General features: G+C 35.3%; 1 protein-coding gene across 2 annotated transcripts in view; it reads left to right on the top strand.

The window, feature by feature from the left end:
* Positions 1–20,127, top strand: part of CPXM2 (carboxypeptidase X, M14 family member 2) — a 202,464-nt gene that overhangs the window by 139,799 nt on the left and 42,538 nt on the right. For both annotated transcript variants that reach the window (XM_027839844.1, XM_027839843.1), the window contains exon 7: positions 9,875–9,963. In XM_027839844.1, coding sequence (XP_027695645.1) covers positions 9,875–9,963 — 89 coding nt within the window. The remainder of the gene's footprint in view (positions 1–9,874; positions 9,964–20,127) is intronic.

Genomic DNA, 20,127 nt, shown 5'->3' with positions numbered 1-20,127 from the left:
TTGCCCAGCTCCTAGTACAGTGCCTGCCACATATTAAGTACTCAATCATTGTTAGTTGAATGAATGAATGAATGAATGGATGAATGAATGAGGTACATCACTAGAAAATTGGTGACCAAATGAAATAAAGATTTTTGACCGTAACAGTTCACGAAAAGTAGCTGATTAAAGTGTGGAAGAATTGAGTTTGTACTAGATGAAGGGTTCCTTACAATGATGAAATAATGTATTCTTAAAGTACTATGTGTCAACAATGTGATATGAAAAAAAAAGTAAATGACCATTCACTGTATTAATAAGAGTATTGAGTCAGAACAAGAAAGATCAGAAACCCACTTCAGTCAGAGTTAGATTGCATCTGGATTATTCTGTGGATTTCTATAGCTACCTTTTAGGGAGAACATAGATAAACTAGAGTACGCTCCAATATGAACTCCTTCTGGAAGAAATCCTTGGTTATATCTCAAATCAGAATTTAGCCCCTGCCCTGTTACCCCTAAGGCTTCTCTGGGCTCAGCTTGGCCTACTGGCCATACATTGATCTTTACTATTCTGCCCAGACAAGCCCCAGCTACCTGCCTTCTTCTTCGTCAGTTCTCCAAAATCTCTCAGGAAAGACACTGCAAAGACCAAGGGTTTGCCTAATAGACTATTCTGATTTTCTAACCCCAGTTCCTGTTTACTAGAACAGCCCCAACCTTCTGAAAATACATTTGCAGCTCATGAATTTGCCCATTCTAATGCGGAAAATCCCAGCCCCTCCCTGAGATAAGCTTCTGGGTATGGGTGTTTAGCTGAAGAAAAAAAAAAAACCTAACTGTACAAAATATTAAGTGGCTAGTGGGTGTGCTTTAGGAATTCAGAATAAAGATCTATTTGGCTGAGGAAGGCTTGATGGAGAATCATTTTTGAAATTTGTGTGGGGGTACAGTACATGGCCAGGCCTTTAATCCTCAGCAAAGGCTTAGGATCAACTACAGTGGAATGTTACCAAACTTGGAGTCTTTTTGTACTGAGTTTTCAGTTTTTATTCAATTTCTTTCAAGTACTTTGTAAGGATGACTTCTGTTCAAAGGAAACAGGCTTGAAAGGACTTCTAAAAGAGGTTCCTGAGGCTTGTTTGGTGTCAAATGCCTTTTAGAAAACAGCATGTGGATAAGTTGAGTGTAAATGAATGATAAAAATATTCATTTACTTCCCCTTAAAATGTACTGGTAGAAAATTTAAAAACATCTTGTCCCAGTTCACTGCAGGATATTTGTGTGTTACCATATTAAAATACTTTTTTAAAAAATTGCCAGTATTTTGCTCAATCTGAATTACTACCTTTTTTCTAAATTCCTATGTCATTTTGCCCTGGTATGCAATCTTTCACCAAGTTTTTCTTTGAATGACTTACTTAGTTTTGCTGATGACAGAAAACATTCCCTATAGAACTAATTTATACTAAAATGTGTTCTGTCATGTACATATGTACAATGAGGTTTCTGATAACATTTGCACTACTTACCTTGCCAAGTTCTTGTGAGGAAGATTGTTATAAACATTAAAGTGATATGGAAATGTAAGCTATTATGTTTATGAACTTCTTTACTTAAAAAAAAAAGATTTTATTTTATTTTTTTCTATGTCTCTACACCCCCCCCCATCCTCCCTACCCCGATCCATCCTCCACACTGCTAACAAATTAATATTCCTCGAAAACATATCTGGCCAAGTCACTTCTCTGCTTAAGTATCAGTGGTACCCCAAATTATTATGTTTAGTATTTAAGGCCCTTCGCAGTTTAGCTCTGATGTAGATGTCCAGGGTAAATACACATTATTCTCCATCATATGCTCCTGTTTCATCCACATTTGCTTATGTAATATTCCATTTCTCTGATGCCATCTTCCATCCTCATGCCCTTGTATAGATTATTCCCAATGCCTGGAATGTCTCCTTCCTCCTCTTCCTCTGTCTGCTCCTTCTTTCTTCTCTCCATCGTTCCCTTTATCCTTTGACCTCCCTTCCCCACCTCCCATCCTTCTCTCTCTCTCTCTGCCTCTTCCTCCCTTCAAGTTCTACTTAAGTTCCACCTCCCGAAAGAGGGCTTTTCTAATTCCTCTGGTTGTTAGTACTCCCTTTCCATGTAATTTTTTATTTCATAATTTACTTGTCTATGTACTTGTTGTATTTTCTGAATGGAATGTAGGCTCCTTTTTAATATATTATTTTTAAAATAATATTTTATTATGTTTTCAATTACACATAGAAACAATTTTTAAGATTTTTTTTCAAATTTTGAGTTCCAGATTCTCTCCCTTCCTCCTTCCCCTCCCCTCTCCCTAAGACAATAAGCAATTTGATATTTTATATGTGTACACAAGTGTTTTGCTTCTGACCACTGCCTCCCCCAATCTGTCCTTGCATCTATCATTCCCCCCACTTCTCTTAACCCCCTGCTCTCCTACTTCTCTATAGAGTAAGATAGATCAATATACCCAACTGATCATGTATATTATTCCCTCTTTGAGACAATTCCAATGACAGTAAGGTTCAAGCATTGCCCCCCCATCTTTTCCTAATAACTCTTTCACACCTCTTCATGTGAGATAATTTATTCTGCTCTACCCCACCCTTCCCTCTTCTCCTAGTAGCACATTCCTATTTCTCTCCACTTATTTTTTTAATATCATTCCATAATAGTGAACTTATACCTGTGTCTTCTGTTTATGTATAATCCTTCTAACTGCCTTAATAGTGATAAAATTCTTAAGACTTAAAAGTATCATCTTCCTGTGAAGGAATGTAAACAGTTTAACCTTATTGAATCCCTCTTTCGTGTTTACTTTTTTATGCTTCTCTTGAGTCTTATATTTGAAAATCAGATTTTCTTTTCAGCTCTGGTCTTTTCATTAGGAATATCTCAAAGTCCTCTATTTCATTGAATATCTGTTTTTTTTTTCAACTGAAGCTTCACTGGGTAGGTGATTTTGGGTTGTAATACCAGCTTTTTTGCTCTTTCCCCTCTGATCCTTTAATGTAGAAGCTGCTAAATTCTGTGTAATATTGACTGTCTCTATGATATTTGAGTTGTTTATTTCTGGCTGCTTGTAGATTTTTTCTTTGACCTGGGAGCTCTGAAATTTGGCTATAATATTCCTGGGAGTTTTCATTTTGGGATCTCTTTCAGGAGGTGTTCTGTGGGTTCTTTCCATTTCTATTTTACCCTATGGTTCTAGGATATCAGGGCAGTTTTTCTTGACAATTTCTTAAAATATGAGGTCCAGTCTCTTTTTTTGATTGTGGCTTTCAGGTAGTCCAATAATTATTAAATTACTTCTCCCAGAACAAGTCAGTTGTTTTTCCAGTAAGATAGTTCACATTTTCTTCTATTTTTTTCATTCTTTTGATTTTGTTTTATTGTTTCTTGATATCTCATGGAGTCATTAGCTTCCATTTGCTTAATTCTAATTTTTAAGAAATTATTTTCTTCAGGGGCACCTAGATAACACAGTGAATAGAGCACCGGCCCTGGATTCAGGAGGACCTGAGTTCAAATCTGACCTCAGACACATAACACTTACTAGCTGTGTGACCCTGGGCAAGTCACTTAACCCCATTGCCTAACCAAAAAAAAAAATTATTTTCTTCAGTAAGCTTTTCTACCTACTTTTCCATTTGGCCAATATTACTTTTTAAAGAGTTCTTTTCTTCAATGAATTTTTGTACCTTTTTTCAATTTGACCAATTCTACTTTTTAGGGAATTGTTTTTGTCTTTTTTTTAAATCTTTTTTTCCATTTTTGTGTTTCCTTTAGCAAGCTTTTGACTTTTTTTTTCATGATTCTCTTGCATCACTCCCATTTCTTTTCCCAGTTTTCCTTCAACTTCTTTTATTTGGTTTCTAAAATCTTTTTTGAGCTCTTCTAGAAGTTCTTTTACTGCCTGAGACCAATTCACATTTTTCTTTAAGACTTTACAAGTAGATGTTTTGACATTGTTGTCCTCTTCTAAGTTTGTGTTTTGATCTTCCCTGTCACCATAGCAATTTTCTATGGTCAGGTTCTTTGTGTGTGTGTGTGTGTGTGTGTGTGTGTGTGTATGTGTGTGTGTTCCTTCAGTTTAGTTGTTTTTTTTTGTTTGTTTTGTTTTGTTTTTTTTCACTCTTTTTCAAGCCTATTTTGTGAATTTTATGTTAAAGTTGGGTTTTGCTCCTATGTTGGAGGGGGCAGTATTCCAAGCTTCTCATGTGGAGCTGCAGGGCCTCCCTGCTGGGTTGCATTAGAGGCCATTGGGCCTCATTACTGGCCTGTCCTAGGGCTGGGAAAAGATTGGGAATGCTGGCTGCTGGATTGTCTGGATACTGGTTGTGCTGGACTGTGTTCCCCTTTTTCCCTATTGAGACATACCTTTCCTGCCACTCTTCTAAGTTGTCTTGGGCTTGAAAATTGTTTCACCCCATTTTTTTGTTGGTTCTGCCACTCCAAAATTAATTTTAAGGTATTAATTCATAGTTGTTTTTTAAGTGAATTTGGGAGAGTTCAGGTGAGTGTCTTCCTTATTCTGCCATCTAGAATGTCAGCTCCTTTAGGACAAAAATTGTTTCCTTTTTTTGCCTTTGTTCTTAACATCCAACACAGTTCCTGCTACATAGTATAAATGCTCACTGTGACATTAAAGGCCCCATAGCAAAACGTTTAAAACAAGTAGTTCTGCCTAGAAGCCATTTCATGCAAGAATATTCAATTCAATTCAATAAACATTTATTTAGTGGTAGGGTCCAGCTAAGTGCTGGGAATATAAATAAGAAAAAGAGTTAATCCCTGCCCTCAAGGAGATCACAATCTAATTGGGGAAGACAACATATAAAATAAACCTGATGGAGGGGATAGGGATAGGTCACCAGGCAGGGTACCTTGAGGGAACATCTTGTTCCATAGATTAGAAGCCAAACAGAGTAGTAGTTGGAAAATGAGTTTACCAGGAAGGTTATAAGACAGAGGTCTTTGTGAGGAGTTTGGTGCTCTGCTCTCCAGCCCTCCAAAAAGAGGAGAGACGCAATGAGAGTGAGTTGAGAAAGTGAAGATATTTAGAATATTAAAAGAGAGGGGGGGAGTTAGTCTAGATTTCACCTGGACTTGGGACAAGGCAATTTGATGCCTGCAGGGAGAAGCAACAGGAACTAGCTAGTTTATTAATCTGTCATTGACCTTGGGGTCTCAGAATAGAGGTAGATCTGTTTTTCCCTCTGGCTGATTATACACAAAAAGTAAGGTAGAGGGAAAACTTAAATGCTAGGCTGTGGATTTGAATGTTCCTTCATTTTAAAATGAAGGCTAGCTTAAAGATGGAGTCATTCTTGTCATTAGATCGAGTATCTAAGGTCCTCTCTCTTGGCCTCCACAACATATCTTAAGGTAGACCTTAATGCTAATTCATTTGTCAGAGGGATTCACTATAAGAGGAAAGTGCATCATTGTTATAATAACATTAAATTTCAGTCATGTGTGGGTCTGAAAACAGTTATAGGATGACCTCTCATAGCAATACATATATAAATTTCCCTTAATTCAATCTGATCTAGGATAAAATGGCAAAGATCTTTTTGGAGTAGCCAATTTATTCATCACAACTTCACAGTATTCAAGGGGTATAACAACCAGGCTCATGTTGTTACAATTGAAGGCTTTTTTGTTCAAAGGGAAGAAGCAGAAAAAGAAGAAATGAATTGGGGTTTTCTATCATTCCCTCCACAAGGCTGGCAGCTCCAATCTTTCCAGAAATCTTCATCTGCCTAGAGATGATTTTACATGAGTAGGGGCCAGGCGGTATTCTTTTTAAGTAGCTGTTGGCATTTTCCTTTTCATGGAGAACTACTGATGTGTCAACACAAACACTTTTTACCAGGATCAAAGTGACATCTCAAATAATGAGCCAAATTTACAATCTGAGTTTTCATCCCACATGGTAAGTTCCAATGTTTATAATTACAGTAGGATATAATTGTTGCTAGGTTAGCATCAATAACACAAAACATGTGTTAGTATAAAGCAATCTAATGTATATAAAGTACTGCATATAAATAGTACTCACTCTTCTAGTCATTTAACTATAGCATTTATTAAGCACCTGCCTACTGTGCATGCATTGTGCTAAGCACTAGGATACAAAGAAAGGCAAAAGACAGCCCTTATTCTCAAAGACCTGAATTTAATTGGGGAGACAACATGCAAATAACTGTGCAAACAAGATATATGCAAGATAAATTGGGGGTAATCTCAGAGGGAAGGCACTAAGATTAAGATGGGATGGGAAGGCTTCTTGCAAAAGGTAGAACTTTAAACCAAGGAAACCAGGAGGTAGAGATGAGGACAGAGAGTAATCGAAGTATGGGGGTCAGCCAGTGAAAACATTTGGAGTTGGGAGATGAAGGAACAGCCAGGAGGCCAGTGTCACTGGATAGCAGAGTAGTTGGAGGTATAAGAAGACTGGAAAGGTAAGAAGGGGCCAGGTTATGGAGGGCTTTGAAAGCCAATTTATTATTAGGGTAGAAGCTACCCAAAGGTAAAGATTGTCTTATTTCATTTCCATATCCCCATTTTCTAGTGTTCTATGCCTAGTAGGCATTTAATAAATAGTGGTTGAATTAATATGAATATAAATGCCAGTTGCTGTTATTAGTGATAACAATAATGATAATGATGGTGGTAATCATAATCATAAACCTTCAAAAATTATCCAGAAATACTGAATTCTAGTCCTTCCACCTAAGATCTCTAGTAGGATGATTATAAGGCTCTCTGTGTCTTCTTTTTGTTTCTCATAGAATCACAGATATGGAAGGGACCTGAGATGTCATTTAGTCTAATCCTCACTCACAGCATGTTTTACTACTCTCCCCACTTTCTTGTTTGCTTCAACACCTCAAAAATTCTTTGGTTTTCTTGCAGTAGCTACTTCCTTCATATACACAGACTGTAATCATTCCATGCCTTAATATACAGCCTTCTTGCCTGGCTGAAGCCAAAACAATTTATCATCTTGTGGCCTAGCTCCTGGTGGTGAATTCTCCCACCCTTATTTAGGCTGTTCCTTGAAAAAAAAAGAAGACACATATTATGTACTTAAAGCCTTTTCAGTTTGATCTGACCTGTGCGAATTTGTGCCATGCTATCTCCCTTTCTATAAAACAGAATTATTCATTGTGGCCCATGTCATAAGGATTCAATGAGGCAGAATAAGGAATGTGTCATAAATAATTTGAAGTACACAGAAGAAGCTTAGAAATAATTGTAGTGGTCATCACGGCTGAAATGATTCACAAAGAGTTTGACCCACATTAGCTTGCCTCCCCAGCTACCCTCTGAAATGAACAAGAGAAGGGGACATTCAAAGGTTTACAACACACCTCTGGATCTATGTCCATTTTCAGCATTGGGAAGATTGCTTCATTCATCCTTGGTTTGGGTGTTTGCAAACAGTGCATTACAGAGTTACCTCAGAAAAGAAGAACTAGTCCCAGATTTAAAATTTTTAAAAAAGAACAAAAAAAAACCTCTTTAGCATGGAACTATGTGCTTTCTGTAGTGCTTTGAAGACTCTCACTCTCTGAAATAACCAATGATCTATTCTGTTTGAATATGGCAATCTTATGCATAAGTGAAAGCTTCCGCTATGAATATGAGGTTGTAAAGTTGATGGCCAGTAAATCGAAGTGATGGTGACTGCTTTGTAGCAGCTAATTTCCTCCTTGGAAGGGAAAAAACATTTTGTGAAATCAGAATGTTAAGCCTATTTGGGGATCGCATCTTTACCATTTACTTGCTATGCAAAATTGTGCGCATTGCCTGCCTTTTCTAAGCCTCAGTTATTTGTTTGTGTTTGTTAACTTGTAAAATGAATATCATATTTATTCTACCAGGATTGTAACAAGGGTCAAATACAAAAAAAATCAGTGTTATGAATAACAAACTACTTTGAAATTTGAAATGTCAGAATTTTTAAATGCCTTAACATCAGAAATCGGTACAGTTTTGTCAGTGTAAATGACTTAAAAAAGACACATTCCCATCTGCTTTACTGCTGTATCCTAAGAACCACTGGTTCAGCAACTTGCAAGTGAAACCACTTATATGTGTTGCTTTCTCCCTGTTAGCCCAGTTAGAACAGCAGGCTGAAGTTCTTACCATGGAGATAATTTACATCACTTGTCTTGTTTTATATCATTTTCCCCCTTAACATCATGTTGGTGGCGTATTTTAAATAGAAAACAGTTTTCCATGTGGATGTCAAACACTAGCATTCTCACCATGCTTGGATCTATTTGCAGTACATGACTAAGCCATGAGTGCGGAGCTGAGTCTAAGGCTTTGTGGTAATCAGTAAAGACAGCATAAATGTGAGGATACTTTCAGATGGCTTGTTTGGTAATAATTGAATCAGCGATTATTCAGGATTAATTCTAATCCTTAAACATTTTGTTTCCTTTTTGCTTCTTAGCCAATATATTTATTTCTTGAAATTATAGAGTTGTTTTGAATGACTCTAGCTATGAAAGCCTTGCATAAATTACTTAAACATGTAAAATTGATCCCTGTTTTCACTGGTATACATATAGTCTCTCTCTCTCTCTCTCTCTCTCTCTCTCTCTCTCTCTCTGTCTGTCTCTGTGTGTGTGTGTGTGTCCATGTTGTAACTCCTATTAAGGAAGTACCATTGTGTGGTAGATAGAGAACTGACCTTAAAGCCAGGAATATCTGGCTTCAAATCTGCCTCTGACACAGAGTAGACATGGAACCCTGGGTAAGTCACTTAATGTCTCAGTGTTCTTTTAAGAGTATAAGCTTCAGAAAAAAAAATGTCAACCTGCCTCAATAGAGGAGTTTTCTCCCCAGGACCTCACTATTACCAATGAAATCCCAGGTTCAGTCTCTATCCCTATATATTGTTTGTTTAGAGAAATTGGAATCAGGCTTGCATCAGAGAGGATGCTAAATATGCCATCATGAAGCCTTTGAGCCATTCACTATGGATGTTACCTAGAACAGTTGTGTCCCAGTTTTGTAGAAAATTAGGAATTTCTCATTTTTCTGGACATCACCATTCATTTATTCATTCATGGTACATGTTTTTCTTTTGAATTTGATGCACCTTGTGTTTTTCTTGTGTTAAATTTCTTCCAACCAAATGAATAACCAGAAATTTTGCTTTTCCACATCTTCCTTCTTCCGAGGTTCTTTCTTTTCTGTATTTTTTAAAAGCCTCTTTAGTACAGTTCTTGATTGTTGATAAATTGTTTATTTTATTCTTTTTGCTGCCTTGACTCTTGATGTTGCCTTAACCATCAGATTTTCATATTTAGTTGTTTATTAAAGATATCAAGAATTCCTGGTGTTCTTTTGTTTTCTAGATTCTTTCCATGTTTCTTTTTCATTACACTAAAAAAATGATATGGTGTTCAAAATGTCTACTCTATGTGCTGGTGAAGTATTGTTATACTTATACCATGTATTTCTATAGATTTTCAAATACTTTTCTGAATATGTTTCTGCTTTAGTGGTATTTGCTTCATATCTTTAGGAGTATTCCTAGAAAACTCTACATATGGTCCTTACTCTGGGAATAGCACAGGACATTGTGTACTGGTTATGATATGTTTTTATACTCTGTCAAATGTTGTAGAACACATCACATTCAGTCATGATAATTATAGCCCGTATCAATTTTTTAAACTACATTCCTTTGTTATGGTTGGTTAATTTAGTGGATTGTCAAACTGCTAATTTCGTCTGTCACCACAAAAGCACCTAGTATAGGACTAGACAAACAATAAATACTCAGAAGATTGGTGGATTTATTTGAATAAATAAAAAGTTATATTTTTCCCTTAGATCCTAATAACTATTACCACAGAAGGAATGAAATGACAACTACAGATGACCTGGATTTTAAGCATCACAACTACAAAGAAATGAGACAGGTAGGCCATGGATGGACTCATTTCATTTGTGGAATATGTGAATGGGGTGGTATTACAAAGACATTCAAGAAGTCCTTTTTGTCACGAATTAGAATACTATGATATTAAGATGGACTATCATAGCAACTTTCCTGAAGAGATAACTCTCTAAACTGTTTAAAAGTTACTGGCTTCAAGATTTAGGCTACTCAGATATTTTGCCATTTTTTATTATCTGCTTGTTGGTGAAGTATTTTCCAGAATTTCAACCTGAAGATTTCCCATGGTAAAGTTCCAGTTTAGCATTTAGGTTGTGTTTGCCTCATCCCTAACATCTGAATGAGAAGTGAAAAATCCCATCAGTTATAAAGATGTCAGTGGACAAGTTTGACACAGCCCTTGTCAAACTGCTAATTCCATCCCTCTGACAGTGCCTGCATATGTACACCCCCTTGCTTCTCCTCTCCTGAGAGCATATAACAAACTAAGAGAAGTTCTGCTAAGCAGAACTCTAAGGTTTCATTATAGAAGTCATTAATTCTGGGCATTTGACAGCATTTTTGAGGACATAACATGACTTCGAAGACCAGCCAAAGAATGAGAAGCCAGAGTCCCTGTCCTCAAGTAGCTTAAAAGTATCAGCTATGACATGGCATCCCCCAAAAGTTAACCCTGCCTTAACTCACATTAATGGAACAGAACAAGGGACTTGATGGTTCCACTGCATCTGTCCTATTCATCTCACACCTAGAGTACTGTGTTCAATTCTGGGCACTACATCTTAGGAGGGACATTGAAAAGCTGGAATGTGTTCAGAAGAAGATAACCAGGATGTTGGTCAAGTGATTATTGCTTTAAGCATCTAAGAATTTTTAGTTTAAAATAATAATACTATGTAGATGATACTTAAAGGTTTGCAAACAGCTTAACATATTATTTCTTTTGATCCCTACCACAACCCTATGAGATAGCTGGTATTAGTTGTATTTTATAGATGAGGAAACTGAGGTTGAGAAAAGTTAAGTGACTTGTCTTAGAGAAAATAAAAGACTGAGGGGAAATATGATACCCACCTTAGCACCAGAAAGGGACTTCAAACAAAATCTGGATGACCATTTAAGCATATTGCAAAGGGAAGGTAGCATGTGGACTAAATGTTATCCAATTTGCCTTTTGATTCTAAGAGTCTGTGATTCTAAGTGGAAAGATTTAATATGTGCCCGTATAAAATAGCCCATGTAGCAAGACCTCACTAAGCCCAGTTACTTATAGTATGGACCACATATATTTGAGGGCTGAGGTTTGTGTTGAATAAAGGAGTGAATAGCCAGATGGAGTCAAACATGTAAAATATGCATCATGTTGGAACACTGGGGCTGAGTTGAAGAGGACAGTATGACGTATTTGCAAAGGTGTCTGGATTGTGCCTTTGACCGAAACCTAATGACATGAACAAATCCAGTTTTATCTCTAACAATCTCATTTCCCTTCAGAGACCAAAAAATTCCAGACTCATATCCGCACAGACTTAGGTGTGGGATGTGCCAAAGAAATATTTCTTCCTGTCTTGGTCTTCAGAAATCAAGATAATTTGTTTGGACTTCAAGTATGTGAATCATTTTGGTGCTCAAAATCTTCGGTGTATTTCTGCTGCATGACTCATCTTTCAGTTTTATCATGCAATTGTGTACTGAGTCACAGATTTAGTTCATCAAAGATTTCATAGCCTATTTTCTCAGCACAAAGATTAGACAGTTATAAACTCAATTGACATAATTAATGTCAAGAATAATAAATCTAAATGCATTTAAACAATTAATTGTACATAGATAGGTCAAGTTGAAAGTATCCTTAAAAAGTAATTTCAGGTTTTCTTTTCTCATTTAAGAATATCCAACAAGATTATATTTCAAGGTGCAATAAAATCCTTTGTCTCACAGAGTGTCAGAGCTGGAAGAATCTTAAGAAATCACAAGTCTAATACTTCTTCCACAAACTTGGAATACTTTAGACAGCTATCGCTTTCGTCAAACCCTTATTCTTCTCCAGAATAAACATTCTTAGTTTCTTCAGCGTCCTTTTTATATGACATGAATCCAAGACCTTTTACCATCTTGTTTACTCTCCCTCTGCATACCATCCAGCTTACCTATGTCCTCCAGAACACTCCATATGTAGTCTTTAGACCTATGTCTTCCAGAATGCTCCGTATGTAGTCTTCATACAACCTAACACCACATTTTTAGGGCTATCATGTCTCCCCACTGGCACTCCTTGTTGTGTTATTTTTTGAACCCCAGTATGAGATATTACATTTGTACCCACTGAATGTTACTTTAGTAAATTGAGCCCAGTGTTCTAGCCTGTGAAGATCTTTTGGGTTCCTGACTTTTTAATTTAATGTATTTTCTCTTTCAGTTTTGTGTCATCTGAAAAATTTGAGATCATACCGTCTGTGCTTTATCCAAGTCATCAATAAAAATGTTAACCAGCACAGGGCCAAGTCCAGTTCCTTGGAAATTATTTTTCAAAGCTAACAGTGTACCATCAATGACTCCCTTTCCAATCTCTTCATTCAACCAATTTAGAATCCATCTAACTGAATGATCACCTCATCAGTGTCTTTCTTCCAGATTATATGAAATACTTTATCAAATGCTTCACTTAATCCTAGGTAAAAAATTGTATCTATGTGATTTCCCTGATCTTTAGGAACTAGTTTCATTTCCTGTCAAAAAAGTTAAAAAAGAAAAATAAAAAAGGTTAAGGTAACATGATCTGACCTTCATGAAGCCAACAATGGCTGGCTCTTTCTAATCATTGCTTACTAACCAACCATCCTTTAACAATCCATTCTAGACTTTTCCCAGGAATTGAAGTTTATTCACAGAACTAGAGCTTTCAGACTCTATTCTCTTCTTTTTTTTGAAAATTAGGACATCATTTTCCCTTCTCTATTTCTGTGGGACCCTTCGCATTCTCCATGGCCTTTCATCTGTCACTGACAGTGGCTCAACAGTTATGTATACCAAGAACCCAAGGATGGAGTTCCTTTGTGTTAGGTGATTTGAATTTGACAAAGGCAATTAGGCACTCTCTTACTATATTCTTTCTTATCTTAGATAGCAATGCTAGTTAGCTATTTTTGGTTTTGTTTTTGTTTTTTGTCTCTAGTGTAAAAGTCATTCTTTTAGGCAGAGAAAATAAAATGGAAATAAGAATTAGGTGGTCAGCCTTCTCTTTCTTGTCAGTTAGCATTATCTGACAGCACACCAAACCAGAATCTGATCCCTTCTTTGATTCCCTTCTTTACCTCAGCATCTATAAAACAAAACAAAGCAAAACACACCAAAGGAACAAAAACAGGAACTGTTTGCTGTCCTTAACATCCCTCACCAGCCTTATATCATTCTGAGCTTTAGAGTTCTTGATACTGTATATAGAGGACCATACCATATTCTGATACTCATTCCCTGCTATGTGCCTTTTCTTCCCTCTTCGGTACATAGCTTTTAAAATTCCAGGTTGAGTTGTGAGTTCTCTGTGCATCCCTATTAGTCTCATCAGATAATTCCTGTTTGTTTGTTTTTACTTCTCATCAGAATTCTTTTCTTTTGCATTTTCAGAATTTAATTCTTGAAAATTTCCCATCCTTCCTGGGATGACTTCCTGTAGAATTTTTAGTCTATGACATCCCACATAGCTTTGCTGCTGATCTCTCTGAAATCTGCTTTCTCCAAATCTATGGTGAATGTTAAGCTATATTTAGCTTTCCTCTTCTTTTCTATCAAAATATCTAGGAGAGTATGGTCTTTTTCCTTTCCATGTTAATGGTAACAACAACAACAATAGAACTATTAGGAGAGCTACAATATATAATCAAATATATTATATACATGTGCATATACTATATATAACACTATTAGGATATCTATGTCAATATATATTATATATCATTATATATTATAGCTATCCTAATACTATTATTATGGCATTAATAATACTAATAATATTTTATTGTCATTTTCAGTCATGTTCAACTAATAATATTATTATGTTATATAATATATATATATATAATATATTAAAGCTATACTAATAGTGCTATTATTATTATAGCTATCTAGTATATTATAGCATAGCACTTTTAAACTTTGCAAAATGTTGTACATATGTTACATACATCTCATTTGATACAATGATACAGTGAGGTAGGTATATTATTATCCCTGTTTTATAGATGAGTAAAAAGAGAGAGATAATGTAATTTGCCCGAGGTCATTCAGTTAATACGTGTCTAAGGAAGGATTTGAACTCAGATCCTTTTGACTCCAGGTCCATTGCTCCTACAACCATGCTCCTGAGCTGCTTCTAATGATGATGTTTTCACCATTTCAGCACTAGCAACCAATTCTTCCATGCAAGTGAAGATCAGATCCAATATAAGTGTCCCCTTGTAACTTTTCTACATTTTGAAGGATGGCATTTACATTATGATAAATCAAGAAATTATTAGGTGCTCTCTTTTTGGCAGCAAGAGAACATGAGCAAATGTTTAGATAATTGAAACCTCCTGCTGTCATTATGCCCTGTGCCTTGGCCAGGTTTCAGACCTGTTTCCATCTGCATTGATCTTTACCCAAATGCTCATCTTGTAGTTTCCTCTCACGAGTATATCTTCTTTATTTTTTAATTTTATTTTTAATTTACGGAATAAAACAAGCATTTTCATAACATAGTACAATAAAAAGATGATTTCACATGAAATTGCAAATCTCCTATCCACAACTTGCTATTTCTTTCAAATATACAACAAAATTATCTTGCAAATTTCTTTTTTTTCTTTCCTCCCATCATCCCCCACTTTAGAGATGGCTACCATTAGACACAAATACATACATATATATATATACCTATGTGTGTTTGTGTGTGTGTGTGTATAATGTGTGTATACATATGTACACTCATAGTTATGTGTGTGTGTATATATGTGTGTACGTATGTATATATATAAACACATACATATTATATATATAAAATTATTCTATACATGCTTCCGTTTATCAGTTCTTTCTCTGGATGCAGATAGCATCTTTCTTCATAGGTCCTTTGTAGTTAATTTGGGAATTTATAATAGACAAAATAACTTAATTGCTCAAAGTTATTCTTAAAACAATATTGCTCTTACTGTATATGTTGTTCTCTTGGTTCTGCTCATTTGACTCTTCCTTATTTTGTGCAAGTCCTTCCATGTTTTTCTAAAATCATTGAGCTCATCATTTCTTATAGCACAGTAGTATTCCATCACAATCATATACCACAACTTGTTCAACCATTCCCTAATTGATGGGCATCCCTGCAATGTCCAGTTCTTTGCCACCATGAAGAAAGCTACTCTAAACATTTTAGAACATATAGGTTATTTTCCTTTTCCCCAAATTATCCTCAGGAATAGACCAAGTAGTGGTATTGCTGGGTCAAAGAGTATAGGTAGGGGCAGCTGGGTGGTGCAGTGGATAGAGCACCAGCCCTGAAGTCAGGAGGACCTGAGTTCAAATCCGGCCTCAGACCAAACACTTGACATGTACTAGCTGTGTGACCTTGGGCGAGTCACTTAACCCCAATTGCCTCACAAAAACAAACAAACAAACAAACAAACAGAGTATAGGTAGTTTAATAACTCTTTGGGCATAATTCCAGATTGCTCTCCAGAATGGTTGGATCAGTTCACAATTCCACCAACAATGAATTAGTGTCTCAATTTTTCCACATCCCCTCCAACATTTGTCACTTTCCTCTTCTGTCATTTTAGCCAATCTGGTAGGTATAAAATGATTATTTCAAGGTTGTTTTAATTTGTGTTTCTCTAATCAGTAATGATTTAGAGCATTTTTTTAATATGACTATAAATTATTTTTTTTCCTTATCAGGAAAACTGCCTGTTCACATCCTTTGATGTTTATCAATTGGAGAATGTTGTATTCTTATAAATTTGACAAAGTTCTTTATATATTTTAGATATGAGACCTTTATCTCATAAACTATCTATAGAAAGTTTCCCCAAATTTTCTGCTTTCCTTGTGATCTTGGCTACATTTGTTTTATTTGTACAAAACCTTTTTAATTTAACGTAATCAAAATTATCCATTTTATACCTCATTTTGCTCTGTATCTCTTGTTTATTCATAAATTGTTCATGTATCCATAAGTACAATAAGCAACATGTTACATGTTCTTCTACTTTTCTTGTAAAACCTCTCTTTATATCTGGGCCATATATCCATTTTGACCTTATCTTGATAAATGATGTAAGATATTGGTCTATGCCCACCTTCTGCCATACTGCTTTCCAGTTTTCCCAACAATTTTTGCCAAATAATGAATTCTTATCCCCAAAATCTTAAGTCTTTACACTTGTCAAATACAAGATTACTGGGTTTATTTGCTGCTGTAAATTGTATGTCTACTCTATTCCATTGATCTACCTTTGTATTTCTTAGTCATTACCAGATAGTTTTGATAATTACTACCTTATAATACAATTTAAGATCTGGTACTGCTAAACCTCCTTCCTTTATACTTTTAAAACCTTTGATATTTTTGACTTTGTGCTTCTTTCATTTTTTATAATTCACATTCAAAGTTATATTTACTATTTGTGAATATCCCTCTATCTTATTTTTACTCACTATTTTCCTTCTCACCCTCTCTTTTCACCCTATCCCTGTTACCTTATTTTCTTCCCTTACCCTCTTATTCCTTATTTTAGCTACCCCTCTAAAGGTCCCTCCCTTATCTATTCACCCCACCCTTCTAATCTTAATCTATATACCCTTCTTAAAGTCCCTCCCCTACTCTATCCCCCAGTTTTTTCACCTCTCTAGAAGTTCAGAAGACTTCTAAACCTCTTCAGATGTATATGTTGTTTCCTCTTTATCATAGATGAGAGTTAAGTTCCAATATTACCACCCTTCTACCCCCACCTGCTTCCTCTATATTACTTCTTCCTTTCGCACTGCCTTTTCAAGAGCTAATTTCTCCTTTTGACCTTTTCTTACCCAATTTCATTTTTTAGAATCACCCCATCATGCTCAACTCAGCCCTGACTTTTCTTTCAAACTACCTTAGTAATGATAACACTTTAAAAAATACTATTACTATTAATTACATTTTCATGTCATAAATAAACAGTTTGACCTTAATCAGTATTTTATAATTAGTCTTTAATGATTTCCTTATATTTCTTCTAGATCCACGGCCTTTATAAATAATTAAAATCTTAATTCTGAACATAGCATATTCTTTGTCTAAATTGAAGGCTTGAAATTGTGGTTTGTGGTATATCTTCCTTTAGGTAAATTAACTTGCCAAATGTGTGAAGATACACACAAGTACACATGTATTATATATACACATACCCATGCATGTACACATATAGATACACACATGCATATATTCATATGTACATAGGTATGTGAAGAATCTATTATTGTATCAGCATAGGGAAATCCCTCCACCAGTGTAAACTGCCTTCTGCCCCATGACTTATAGATTCCAAGGAGTTGCATTAGATGCATAGAGGTTAAATGATTTTCCCAGAGCCACACAGAATGATGAAATAGAAGAAAGGAAACTCACAATTTAAATCAAATAAAATATAGGAATATGTTTGATGAAATGATAATTAAGGATTTGTTATATGTTAAAAATAAGGCTTTAAAAAAATTCTGTCCTGGATTCTGTGTTTCTTTTTTCTAACAGGAGTCAAGTTTTCAATTGTTGCTATCCCTATTTTTATCTCCTTTTCTCTGGAAATCATGAATGGGATTGTACTTTCCATAATTATGTTCTCTTAAGCATGTTAAACTGTGGCAGGGATATTTTATACTTAGAATATTTTTCATTATTGTAGTCACCTAGGTCAGTTTCTAAGATAACTTCTAAATTACTTTTGTATTAACCAGTATTACACCACAGGTTTTAGTCAATAAGAGATATATAATGTAGCTATGAATAGCTTGCCTGATTAATATAGTATCACCCAGGGCTATCATTCTTAGTTTAGTGTCTATTTTTGTATAGAGGCTGCTCCTCAACATGCAGATAATTTAAAGCTTTTTTAAAAAAAATCTTCAAATCATTTCTCTGTCACCTATTAAATGCCTCTCTTCCCAGCACAAACATGTGCTTCCCTTAACTTAATTGAGGTAAATATTTCATCCCAGTTGAGTTCCAATTGTGACACATTTCTGTGCTTAATAAATAAAAACTACCCTAGTTCATAGGAACACCAATGTCTTAATGCTACATCATGCATGAATTTCACCACTGGACATGAACTGTAACCAGTTGAGAATCTTAGAAGATATAAAAACTGATGCAACTCCAAGTTAAACCCCAAGCCTTCAAAACCTTGATCATAATTTTTAAACTCCTATATTTTACTTTAATATGTATATTACTATATCCCCTTATATATGCTTTTCTCAATTGGTTGTAGGAGGGTGCTAATGAAACTAATACTAAAGTTTTGAACATTTGAGGAATCAGTTAATATCACTGTTTCATTGTCATATACATACCTTTCACTTCATCTTGGTGACCTTGTACCACTGATTGTTTTGGAAGGATGAGGGATGCTAGATGTATCATATAATTATAGAATTGGAAAGGACTTTAGAGGACATCCAGTTCAGTCCCATCACTCTATAAATGAGGGCACTGAGACCCAAGTAATTGAAACAGTTTGCTGAAGATCATACAAATCCATTACCATGACTCCTTCTCTGAGTGGGAGAAAAACTTAGTGCCCCATGAGTCAATATCTTTTTGTTTCTATATGTGAAGAATATCACCTAACTTCCTTAAGCATATCAAGGGGCTTGCAATGCATTAAGCACACTTCTGTTCCAAGACATTTATCTCCAGCTCTTTGGACTAAGGCCCATTAGGAGACAGAAATGACAAGGTTAGAGTTAAGCCAAACCAAAACATATGGGCACTGGGTTTTCTGAGAAAGCTACAAATCCCATTCTTAGCTCATGTATTTTATAAGGCATCTGTGTTTTGAAGAACTAATCTGATTGGAAGATTTACTCTAATTATTCATGATGCTGTTGGCCAATGACATGAGTGGCAAGGACCCATACCTCACTAAATTAAAGAATGTAAATAATAACTCCTAAATATTTTTGTAGAATGGCTGCACTATGTATGAGATCATTGTTATTAAGACACCTTCCTGGATTGATATTACTATGTCTGACAAATCTACATTACACTTTCTTTTATTGAAGCTTAACTTATTATTCTATACATGTATCCATGTCATACAAGTAATGTTGGTGTACATCCACATGGCATAGAGGTGACACTGGTTTCATAAAAGTTGTAATTGCAGGTACCATTTTTAATTGTACAACTATATAATTTTAATATAGTAATTCACTCATATATATGTATATATACAAATATGTACAATTACATATGTATGCATATAATATGTATGTGTATCAATCTGTATAGATAGAAAAATATAGATATCACCTATTTTTATCCCACCCAGCCAGAAAAGCTTTGAGTATTAGTTAGGCAACGGATTATATATGTTCACTGAGAAACAGCCTTGCTAAGTTTGTAAGTGCTCATCACCAGAAGGTTGACCATTAGATGATGAATTATTTGAATATGCCAATCCACAAAATGTGTAAATATTATATAAAAATATAACACTCATGTATAAGAGTTTTAACTTAAATATACACATACTATATGGGTATATAGACCCTGATGTTGGTAAAGAATGAAGGCTAAAGTAAAAGGGGATGGCATAGAATGAGATGGATAGATAGTGTCATGGAAACAATGAACATCAACTTGGACAGACTTTGAGAAGTAGAGGAGGATAGAAGGACCTGTTGTGCTGTGGTCCATTGGGGTCAGGAAGAGTTGGACACAAATGAATGACTGAACAACAAGTACATATACATCCATATATGTATATATGCATGTATCCATCTCTCTCTATCAACATCTCCATTTTTTGTATGCCCACTGCTTAACACAGTGCCATCAATGACCCTTAAATGTTTAATGAATGACCCTAACAAACATTAATTCACTTGTAAATAAGAACGGTGTTGCCTTAGAACTTTGAGGGGTTTTTTGGGAGGAACGATTCTAATA

Source organism: Vombatus ursinus, unplaced genomic scaffold (assembly GCF_900497805.2).
Source record: "Vombatus ursinus unplaced genomic scaffold, bare-nosed wombat genome assembly UNPS02014833.1, whole genome shotgun sequence".
NCBI classification, from domain to species: Eukaryota; Metazoa; Chordata; class Mammalia; order Diprotodontia; family Vombatidae; genus Vombatus; species Vombatus ursinus.
This window is presented reverse-complemented; position numbering and strand designations above follow the sequence as displayed.